Raw genomic sequence first — 12,376 nt, 5'->3', positions numbered from 1 at the left:
GTGGTGATGCTAATTTATGGTGTGAGATAGATGAGTTTACTGAGTCATGTTTTTTTTTTCTCTGATATTCCAAGAAAGTTCTAAATAGTTGTGCCAAGGGTGGCAAATAAAGGAATGTGCCAGGGGGAATTCCATGTTTCTGGGGTGCTGGCAGTACAGGTTCTGTATTCGCCTTCTGCTAGAAGGTAGAAAGTCAGTGATGTTTGGGGCGCTCGAAAGCGCAGCCAGGAATGGATCTCAAAGAAGCACGTAAAAGTCTCTTTCTGATGGACCTCATTCCAGCAGCTGTGGGACTGGTCAGGTGCAATGTCACCGTGCCACCTGAGCCACTGCTTGTCACAGTTTGATGGAGCAGTCCTTCGCTGTGATGCTAAAGCCAATTTATTGTAGCTATCACTATGAACACTAGTCGAACCAAAGTCATGAAAAATAAAAGTTCATGTTTGTACTTGCACTGGCAAAAAATGTTTCAGTTTCCTCCAACTTTAACCTCACTTAATGGATGGCAGCAATGGAAGTTGCAGAGGAAATGGGAGAGAGCGATTGCTTACTCTTCGTCCATGATGAATTTGGACGTAGCCCTGCCTCTACCTTGGAAATCACAGCTGATGTTACCTGGAGCAGTGATGGACTTCAGACTTATCCTATACACAACTTCATCCTCTGTGTAAAACCTTCAAACAGTTCATTTACAGGAGAAGTGTGGAAAGGCAGGACTTCCATGGAAAATCTTAATGTATTTTCTGTGTTAGTCTCCTCTTTTTCACTTGCCTAGACAATATTTATAATATTTTCAAAATATAAGAAAATAGATCTGTGTGGAAATGCTGACAATTAGAAAAATTCCAATAAGAGGGAGGTAATTCAAATGCACATTTGATAGGTGTCTACTGGTTTACAAAAAATAGTTTGTTATGTGACTTCTATTTTTGTAGGATCCAGAAAATGAATAGTATTGCTGTGTAGAGCCAGCAGGAGGTCATTAGTGCACTTATATTTTTAGGTCTGAATTGTCACCATCGGTGAGACTGCTTCATGAAATAAAAGAAGCCATGTCTGCATGTCTCTGGGCAAAATGTAATATTAACCACCATTTATAGTACAAGCTATTCATACATCTTCAGTATATGAACTGTTCTTTACCAGGATTTTTGCAGGATTTCAAAAAGTAATTTCAGTGAGTTCCATGTAGGACAAAACACTGTTTTTTCTGTGTCAATGCCAGATATTATTCATCACCCACTTTTTTGTTACCAGTCATTAACTGCAGAGATTTTTTCAAACATGGAGGCTATAGAGTTTGTGTGATTTGTGATGTCCATACATGCACATTTAATTTAAAAAATTCAATTTCCAGAATTGTATTTTGATGCATTTCAGACTGTGTAGCAGCATAGTGAAATAGCACAAAGTGCATCAGTCTTCAAACACTTAAACTCATCCATGTGCCTTGGACAATCAACAAGAAATCATAGAATATGATGATTGCCATTAATTTATAAAATACCAGCCTGATGATGATAATTTTCCTTGGCTGACTTAATTGTTAAGGTGACAGATACCTTGTTTGTAGTATTTATGTTAATCATATGCAGATTTTTTTGTTGGATAAAGAAAGGGGGGTTTTTGCTTTTGATTTGGGACTTACTGGGTTTTACCTCTAAATTGGTAGAAGGAATATTACGTTTTGGAACAAGTCATAAGACTATTAACATACTATATTTTCTGTTACTGATTTTGAGAACTTTTTTTCCTGATTTCAGGTTGGGTGGGACTATATCTGCATACAAGATAGTGCCAGACGAAATAGAAGAAATCAAGGTACAGTATTACTGCTTTTCAACACTGATTTTCTTTCCTTGGAAAATTACAGAAATGTTACATTAAAAAGCCATGTTATTCCTTGATTTGAAGTGTGCCGTAGGGGAGAGAGGAAAGTGTCATAAGGAAAATTATCAGATCCATATTTGTGCATCTAAAATAGAATTTTAGTTATTTTTACAAATACAGTTTACCTTCAGTTTAAGCTGACTTCAGCAGGATTTGTTTGATGCCAGAAACCTGTGTAATTCAACCTATTTACCTATTTCTGTTTTGCTACCTGAAGACAGATGGAGGACTATGATGAACACTGAGTTATAGTTCAGTAAAAAAATATATGTAGTGTCCTTCTGCTTTTGAGATCTAAAGACCTCCATATTTTTCAACATTGTCTGTCTTATGAAGGGGAAAGTATGAAGTCAAAAAATAGTTATAAGCTGAAAAATTGTTATAAACTCTGTTTTTTGAGTACCGAGAGCAATAAATACTGAAGTTTACTTTCAAAGTAATGTGCATTGTAACAGAACTCACTTTAGCCAAGTCCACTCCTGAAACGTGCTTCAGCAATTTGTGTCAGTTTTGTTTTTCAGTGGAATGAAAGATGGGTACTGGGGGGAATTTGGCCTGGACCTGATAGCGCAGTTTGTGTAGCTGATTCCTCATTTGGTTGTTAGTAGGTCAGTCTCATATATTGCTTGCTCATTGTGATTGCTTAACCCACTGTGCTGTTTCACATACTCATTTTCAGCTGTGCAAAGAGAACTAAGAATAGTTGTAAAATCTTGTGAAGGGAAGTGACTGTGTAATATCTGATGTAGACATGACTTTGCAGTGTGCAAATGGTGAGAATTTATTCCTTTTCAATTAGTATCAAACTCACTGCACAGTGACTGTCTGTGTCTGCATCAAAGTTATCACACCATCATGATCAAAATTTATTTTTGTCACCTAAGATTCATGGACTTCTCTATCCTGAATTTTGTCAAGGGGAGCATGATTTATTACTGGATAGATCCACGATTCAAACTTTGGTCTTGGAATAAAAGAAAGAGGCTTTCAGAATTAAATAGGGGTGTTTTCATGATGCTCAGAGAACTGCTGCAAAACTGTTTTAAAAATTATAAAAACCGGAAACCACAATCTTTTTACTTTAATATAAGAAAAGCAATACCACTGATATTTTGTTAATGCTGAAGTTGAAGAAAGCTGATATTTCTGACTTCATCATACTAAACTGAGTTCAGTGAACAAAGAAAAATGGAATGTTGGGAGATAAGAAATAATTTTACTTTTAGGAACTTACTGCAAGATTAGTAGTCACAGGAATCTTCACCTGCTTAGGAGAACTGCTCTGAATTTTCAGCTGCTTCTTATTTAGCCGGTGTTTAAGTGCTTGAGATCCTAAGAAGCATCAAAGGATGGGTTACTCTTTAGTCTCAGTTGTGCCAGGATGTGTGGAAAAGGATTTCATTGTTCAAAGTCAGAGCTATTTAAAGTGCTGGGGGACAATCCTTCCCTTTAATTGTTTCTGGTAGCTGTCCTGCCTTGTTCAGGCAGTGGGGTTTTGAGGTTGTGTCAGAAGTCAGGCCACTTCCCACACCTTAAATGGTTGAATTTTCTTAACTGCAATATATATTATTTATATTAAACAATGCACTACTGGAAGATACCAAGACAGACAAATATATATTGGATATCAAGAAGTATTATTTCATCCATATGTGTTTTGAATAGCAGCTGGTAAACAGCGAGATGGAGTGTCCTTGCAGTAGATGTAGGGGGTAGTTTTAACATCTGAAAGGTTCTCCTAGCTGATTTGAGTAGAAAAAGGAGAGAGGAGAAAATAGAAGGCAAATCAGCTTACTGGAATTTTGCTTCTAGAGAGAACAGTATCTTCTTCCACGCACCTTAATTCAGTTATTTTGCCTTGCAACTATCTCTCCTCTATTTAAACGTGAAATATTAAGGAAGTTAATTTGATTAAATATGCAAAAATAATAGCTTCACTTTTAAAATCTCATTTAACTTGATGGATTGTTGAATTATATTTGAGTTGTATTTTCATGTTTTCTGATAGTCCATAAAAAGTAAACTGCTTTCCTAAATGGGAAAGGAGAAACTTCATCAGACAGAGAGCAATAGTATTTTGACAAATAAATAATTATCTTAGCGTTTGCATGTGTTCTAGGAAAGATGGTAGATTAACCTCTTGCAGCTCAGAATAACTTATGAGGAAAACCAGTGTATTGATTTTGTCAATTCATGTAATTCATCCTGGGTAGAACCCTATTGCAGGCATGTGAATGAGGAGTACTTATGGCAGAAGTGATAACATGTACCCTAACTAATCTCATGCACCACACCAAGGTTAGGAAGGATTGTGTGGAACCAATCACTGCTGCAGTTCCACAACATCTGTATCAGGCTGAAACAAAGTGTCTTGAAGCCTACCTTCCCTAGATTTTTGTCACAGGTACTTGGGTTTCCAAAATGAGAATGCTCAACAGGTAGCTTTACCTAGATACCATCTCAGGTTTCCCCCCTGGAAACTCTTCTAGAAGGTAGGTATGTCCTCTATCACATGGTCTTCTACTTCAATAAAAGAAGCTTTCAGAGAATGCATAAATGGATATGCAGCCATCTGCATTCCTGTCATTCCTCCACACCAGTTAAAGCAATGTCACTTCATTTTCAGTACCTGCTGGTTTTAAAATGCTTCCAGAACTGATGAAGATAGTAAATATAGAAACTGCAGCACATTCCTGAGAAAGTGTCATTGTTTCAACTTCCTCTAGACTTCTATTGTCATCAGGATGTTCATCCTGTAAGCAGGAAGCTTTTCAAACTACCAAAAAAGCATTGTCAGATTTCAGCCTTGTTCCTCACCCACTGTAATAGAATGTGCATAAAGGAGAGATCTTCCAAGCCAAACGATTTTGTGTACATGGGGCCTGGCAAGCCTATCAGGCAACACTGGTTTTGATGAACAACATGAAGACTGTCTCAAGAATAAAGAGAAATTTATGACTATTACAGATTAGGGAAAGTTTATGTGATGTGCCTATAGATTTATGTCAACAGTATAATCTTGTGGTTTATAGTGAGATGTGATCTTTTTGATTTCCACATTCTGCCATTACAAAGGAAATATATGATGAGGTGAAGGGTGGCTATTATAGGGGAAGACTCAGTCAATGAGAAAACCACTCCTTAATAGATTCCTAAAAAGAAAATACTTGGTTTGCTAGGATTTGCAAGTCAAGAGCAGAAAGGAATTTAATAGTTTTGTGTTGACTTTTTATGTGCTTTCATATATACTTTACATGTAGACATATTCATGCATCTCATCTCAAGACCAGAAATGGATTTTGTAGCAGGTCCTTAATTCATGAAAGTAATATGCACAAGGAAGACATTGCCATAACATTTCATTCCTATATTTGTGGCATCAGACAGATATTCCAGTGTAGAGAATAAAGTTAAGTGGTCCCCTCCTGTGGTAGTTAGTTTTAAGAAATCTTGTTGGAAGTATTTTGTTAGTTATAAATTGTAAATTTAGATGTAAAGCAGTTCTGGAGCAAGATGGAAGAGGGGTTTTAATTCCATTAACCGCCCTTTCACACAGAGACGCTTTATGCTCCCCAAGGAACACTCATAATCCTTCTATAGGTACTATTTTAATGAAAACATATATGCATAAAGTATTAAAGGTTGCATTTAGAACTACAGACATTTTCCCCTGAATAATGGTAGGATAGCTCTCTTTTTTTCTTTAGGAGTATGTGTTAACTCAGTAGTTTAATATATGAAAAATTTTATGCACGTTCTTCTCAGATTGTCTTCAGTCTTTGACAAAGTAGACTCCAGTGATAATGATCCAAGAGTAAAAAATGATAAAAACTATGAGGAAGGGCAAAGTAGCCAGAAAGGAAATGGTGAGTGCTGTGTCTTCTTCAGAGGTCAGTTGCTCTATGTGACGTAGGAATTCAAAAGATTTAACTTTTGCACACAGTCATTTTTAGGAACATCTTAGAAACAAAGTTGATTTCAGTGTCAACGAGATGTATTTCAGAGCAAAGCTGTACTCCCTGCCATCAAAAATCGGCAGCTTTGATAGGATTACAATTAAAATCACTCTACTCCAAGACTTTCTCAGAAATCATTTGGTTTGCCCACTTTGTGGTGTCATATACCTACATAATGCTGTATCCCAGAATCTGGGTGTTTTGCTGATAAGAGTAGCTGATGAAACTCATACAAACTGTGTCTGCAGCCAAGAAATTCTGGCCTTGATCATTATCAAAGCATTTTCACAATTATCAACATGTGGCAAAAATAAGTAGTAATTTGTCAGTAAGTGCCAGTTTGTAGTCCCATATTAAAAAAAAAAATCACTAAAGAAAGGTAGTTGTAACTAGTGTGGTGGATAGTTCACAAGAGCAGGGTTGTGCCTCAAAATATTTATGAAAATATGTCTCCATACTGGAGAGTGGGGCAGTATTTAGAGATCTTTTGCATCTTCTGCAGAATCAGCCTTGCTTTACATCAACAAGGAAGTGTGCTGTCATCGCAGTTTTATATAGGAGGTTAAGTCCTGGATCTGGTTTACTTCATCACTGTATGGATATTCACTTGCCAAGTGTATCAGCACTAGCCAAGTGCTTCACAAAAAGTTTCTCCAAAGTTTATGATGGGAGGAATCAGAATTTGATGATAATACTGAGATTATCGTTCCTTTATCTGTTTGGATCCAGCACAAACAAAAAGGTTTGCCCACTCCAAATAAATTTTTTGAAGCGGTTCAAGCTGTTTGAAGTGTGTACTCCCACTAATCCTAAAGCACCAAGAAAATTTGCTATTTACCTGGCAGGAATGATAATTGTGGTTCTCAGTTTTTCTGCTCATGTTTTCCTTCTGCATCTCAAATTATAATTACTAACTCACAGCACAAGAACTCTTACTAAGCACGACATAAAAGGGTATTATCCCTTGAATGTCTAGTGAGTATTAAGTAGCATCTCTATAGACTCTAAAGCTTACAGATACAAGTTTAAAAAGATTTAAAGGGTGTATGTGGTGGTCATATCCATTCCATTAGATTGCTAGTTATGTGTGTTGACAAAAACTGAGGACTTGTCTTCTACCTCTCTTAACATGCACTCAGAGTCTGACCATCCAGTAGACAGCTTAATTATACTCCTTCATCTAGGTAAAGTTTCTAAAACCTTTTGCAGATGTCCTAACCAATAACAAAAAGTTGATGCTGAGATGTCAACTTAGTGTATGAAATCCCTGATAAACTTGCAGATTAGGTTTTCCTACTTGCTTCTTGGATTTTCATGAAGTAGACTTTCCTATGGACATGAATCTAACTAGGACAATTGAGAAGTGGGATGCGTTAAATTAAAACAACTTTGTCTCATCATATTTCCCTGTAATCAAAGTTCACCTGATGAACATACAAATTTCTTCCTGAGTTAATTTCTAAATCCTGAATTAGTAGAGTCAATCACTGACTAGTGTTCTTTTTTAAGTACATGTCATTGTTTAGATGACCAAAACCTGAGTTTTTACTTTGCTGTATTAATCCTTAATAATTAATCTGTTGTTACAGATGTTGTTTCCCTGCTAGAGAGAACTAAGGTTTTGTGTGGGATTGTGTGAGGAAATTGTCCAAAACTTTTATATAAAACAAAAACTTACTTTCCTTTAATTTTTCATCCACATGTATGCATTTGTGCTACAACCTGGAGATTTGCAACCCCTGCAGCATTAATAATGGCCGCCACGCATTTGTGCTTCACTCTTGTAGTTCTAGTCCACAGTTGATTATTTCTATTATATTGAATCATATTATATTGCTCCTAGACTGTGATTTCCTTATCTGTTGTATTATGTCATTTTTTCTTGTCATGAGCCCTTTGTTGATTTATGTTGTATTTCTTCTAAAACTGATTTTCCTCCTTTTTCTGGAAAGTGCAGTCTGGCTTCTGACTCTGCTTGGTGCCAAGCGTGGCTGTGCAAGCCTGACTAGTCCAGGCAGAGTCTCACACCAGTGAAATATGAGTGTTTCATAAGAATGCCTTTTCTGTTGTGGGGGGTTTTTTTCCCACCTATGAAGCCATTAGTAGTTGTGACTATCAGTTTTGACTTTTGGATTTTTTCTGCTCTTATAGGTTTGAGACTGCTTTTGCTTGGAGGATGTGACTGTTCTCCATGCTATAACTTTTGCTATCTCAAGTTTCTGTATAGGAACTCCCTAGGGAGTACTCACTGAAAGGGCTTTTCATCTGTTTCTCTCATCTTCTGTGGATGATGGATACTCACTGCAATCACAGACTCTCAACCAAAAAAACACCTTTACAAAAAGAATGTAAGATGAGAGGTGGCTGAAGTGTCTATCAAACTGTGATCCAGGACTGCTGAATGTGTCAAAAACATTCCTCTGCTTTCCTGGCAAGGGCATCAAATGCCCAGACACTCTGAATGAAAGAGTATACTCACTAACTTTCCACATGAAAATAGGAATTGTCACTTTTTGTTTTCCCACTGTCTTCCATCTTACGTTGCATAGGCTTTGTGGCTTCAGAGGCTTCATGTCTCTAGAAATGACAGATGAGACCACCTCACCAAGTTACCTTGCTCTTCCAGGCTGTTTTGAATATAGAAAATGCTGAAGCATTGTTATAAATTCCTGTCCCCTGATGTGAGTAGAATTTAAGCAAATGCATTTTGTATAGTATTGTGTGATTTAGTCTTATGAACATACAAAAGTTTAGCCTGTGATTTGCAGATCATGGAATATTGCCACATGGGGAAGGGAAGGACAGGAAGACTGTGCATCCATGGAAGTTCAAGTGCAATGCTAACAAGACAAAAAAACTTTAGAAATATTATTTGCTTTCTAAAACAAACAAAATAGTTCTGTATTTGTCCTGCAAAGAGAGAACAAAAACATCTGTAAGTTAATTTACAAGACAAACCTACTGTTCATCCTTTAAGCATTTCTGGTTGCCCAGCATTTAAGCTGTTGCCCTTAAGAGGGGACATTAATGTGTATCAGATTTTTCATTTCCACAGACCTGTTTGTCTATTCAGCCTTTCTTAATTAAATATGTCAGAAACAGGAATTGAAATCTCTTGTTTTCCAGCATAAAAAAATATCTCTGCCTCTCTCTGTGGCTGTAGTAACCAATTTTGTCTAAATTCCTCCTGACTTTCTTTCATTTTCCATTTTTGCTAAATACATATCTTTGTACCAGCCATCACTTGAAACCTAGTTGTCTCCTAGGACATCTTCTGACCAGCTCCTGTACTTTTTATCTGACTCCTTATACTGGGCAATGTTTGCAGTGCCTTCTGTTCTCACTGGAAAAGTAATTCCTTAAATGGGATGTCACTTAGCATGAATGAGAGGAGAAAACATGCTCAGCTTCATTAAGCAGCAAATAGCTTTTGGCAAGTGTTTAAGTAAATCAAGTTTATATAAAAGCCCTAATAATTTTCCACGTGACCTGTTATATTAAGTTTTGGTTGGTTTTATTTACCCTGTAAGAATGCATTCTGATGATTCTTATTTGAGGTCTATGAAGGAAACTTAATGTTATCCTATCAAAACTGATAATGTCATAAGTAATTAAGGGCTTGACTGAGTTTGAGGGAGATCAATATTAGGTTCATTTCTTGTGGTAAATTTATTTCTGAAATTCATTCTTTTTATGATTGCCACAAGAGGTGAATGCTAGACCTATATAAGAGAGAAGACCATCAGGATTGTTTTGGTTTGCTTTTTTTAAAGAAAACCCCAAACCTTCAGGTTCTTTATGCTGGTTCTTTGTATATAGGGAAAAAGAGATCAGGAGTGTTGTTTTGGGTTTTTTGGTTTGGTGTTTGGTTGTTTTTTTTAAATAGCCCTCAGTTGTACAGTTACTTACAGGTTGTGTCTTAGTGAATTAAGAAAATTATTATTTGTAGAGAAATTAAATATTACTGCAAATAAGGACATTAAAATACTGAGTGGTTGGGTGACAAGCCATCTGATAAAATTCAGCAGAGATTAGTGTTAAATGATGTGTATAGGAGATGTGAAAAAATCCCCAATTCCAATTTGCATATAAAATAGGAGCCTCTAATTAGACTACTATGATCCAAGAGTGAGGGCTGAGCAGTGTGGTTGCCATTGCTCAGTGTTCAGGGGCAGCTGAAGGGGCAGAGGCATGGGAGTCATGGGCATGGACTGAGGAGAAGGGAACCAAGGCCAGAACGCTGAACAACTTCTCTTGTGCGTGAGCCTTTGGTGCCACACCGTGTACAATGGCATGTGACGGGCTGTTCCCTTAATCACACAAATGGCACACTAGCACTGAAAAATACTTAGAGTCAGATTATAAAAATAATCTAATTTATTGAAGCACTTTCATGTGAGGAACAGATAAAGAGACTGGGACAGAAATGTTCACAAGTGGCACATTTGGTTGCATTTCAGCAACATTCTTCCTTATTTATACTGTACATTTAAAATTAACTCTCATTCTAATTTATGCAAATTTTAAGACTGCCTGAAAGCAGGTGCCAAAGTTTTGATTATGTATTTTCTATTGGTTGATTGTAAGGGGGGAAAAAAAGAAACAACATGCACAGCCCAGCAGAAACCAGTTTAATACACTGTATTTTCCTGAAAAAGATTTGCAACTGGTAGACTGCAAATAATTCTGCCAGGATAGTGTAGTTTATTTTGCTTTCATCATATGTTTTCAGATGATTGTTAAGGTTGTGTTTTAAGAAGTGGTTGGAAAGCACAATAGGAAGACACCAAGAGCTGCACCAGCCTCCCTGTGATGTGCAGTTTGTAAACTGTATGAATAGACTGATGCTTAGTACTTCAGTGTGTGATTGCACCTCATTCAACTTCTCTGATAATTAATTAGGGTTTTTGTGGTGTCCTATTTCTATTAGTGACCGTGTCATGTATAAGGTCCACTGTCTAAAACAGAATATGAAACATGAAGTGTTTTTACCAGTAAGCCAAACAAAAACTTCCTTTAAGGAGATATCATAAGGGAATGGTATAAAAGTATTGACATGTTGAACTGTGGCTACAGGCATTTTATTTGCCCAAATACTTTCTTATATCAGTTGCACAAGATTGGTCTAGGTGAGATTTTGTGCTGATTAGCTGTGTCTGAGCACTGATGTAAAAAGACAAATTAGAAGTGGATTCTATGTTTTATTGAGTATGTTGGGTAAGTGGATCTTCTCATCTCTGATAGTGCACGGAGCTGGAATGTTGGCTTAGCTGATGTCCTAAAAGCTTCAAGAAATGGATGTCTTCCAGCAAAATAAAATCATAGCCAAATGTGTAGAGACAAATTTAAAAATGCCTGCCACCCTGTCCTTGGTGCCAAGAGCTGAACATCTCTCTTGAGTCGTGTCTGTGTTCCCAAGTCACGCAAACCAATAAAACACGTCTGTCTATCAAGTAAAGCATGTGATGCTGGAGATCCAGCATACATCATATGTTCTTTGATATATTTTATTTCAAACTATTTCTGGTATTATTCTGTGTGCCTGTTAACAGCTGAAGTGTATTATACATGCTGCTGAAGTCCGTCTTCCAAATAAGTTTCATCTGAAAGGATTCCAGTTCATGTGATCAAAGGCTACTTTGCAATCTGAGCCAAAGTCTGTTAATCAGAGGTATTAAAAGGGCTGGTTTGTACTAACAGGCTGTGGTAGATGTGTCCCAAGCCTTCAGCCAGTGCTTGTGTTCGCTTAACACTGCATGTCAGGTTGCAAATGTGAGATTCATCATACAGTACCCTTGTTACTAGTGAAACCCTATTGTCTGAGCTAAGTACTTAGAGAGTGCCAGCCCTTCTGGCAGACTATTCAAAGAAAAAACCAAATTATTTTCTAGAACAGTAGTCTCCAAATGGTTTGATCACCTACCTCATCAGTAAAGAATTTTTGAACATTTAGCCCGCAAAAATGTATATTCTAATATTTTCTCCCTGAACTACAGTGAATTGTAGAATCCTTTGTTTGGAAAAGACCTCAAAGATCCTCCAGTTCAAACATCAACCCCAGCACTGCCAAGTCCTCTACTAAACCCTGTCCCCAAGTGCCCCATGTAGATGTCTTTTAAACACCTCCTGAGATAGCGATTCCACTGCTTCTCTGGGTAGTCTGCTCCAATGCTTTATAGCCAATCGAAACCTTCCCTGGTGCAACCTGGTGCCTTTTTCTCTTGTCCTGTCACTTGTTACCTAAGAGAAGAGAGCTGTCCCCACCTTGCTACAATCCCCTTTCAGGCAGCTGTAGAGAGCAGTAAGATTGCACCTGAGACTCCTCTTGTCCAGGCTAAACAACCCCAGGTCCCTCAGACATTGGTCTGTATTGCAACAATTTTAAGGAGGGAAGTCCAACAGATATGTTATCAGACTGAAAGAAATTCTCCCACTGAAGATTGCTTCTGTATCATGATAAAAAAGCTTTCCCAAGAAATTCCTCTGTTTTTTGTGGGGGTTTTTTCCAAGATAAAAGGTTTATTGTGTCC

At 37.2% G+C, this 12,376-nt stretch overlaps 1 protein-coding gene across 16 annotated transcripts in view; it reads left to right on the top strand.

The window, feature by feature from the left end:
* GPHN (gephyrin) overlaps positions 1 to 12,376 on the top strand; it is a 268,081-nt gene that overhangs the window by 107,100 nt on the left and 148,605 nt on the right. For all 16 annotated transcript variants that reach the window (XM_059473606.1, XM_059473604.1, XM_059473602.1 and 13 more), the window contains exon 3: positions 1,764 to 1,821. In XM_059473606.1, the coding sequence (XP_059329589.1) occupies positions 1,764 to 1,821 (58 nt within the window). The remainder of the gene's footprint in view (positions 1 to 1,763; positions 1,822 to 12,376) is intronic.

This window comes from Ammospiza nelsoni, chromosome 6 (genome assembly GCF_027579445.1).
Source record: "Ammospiza nelsoni isolate bAmmNel1 chromosome 6, bAmmNel1.pri, whole genome shotgun sequence".
NCBI classification, from domain to species: domain Eukaryota; kingdom Metazoa; phylum Chordata; class Aves; order Passeriformes; family Passerellidae; genus Ammospiza; species Ammospiza nelsoni.
Note: the sequence above shows the minus strand (reverse complement) of the source record. Positions and strands in the feature narration are given on the sequence as shown.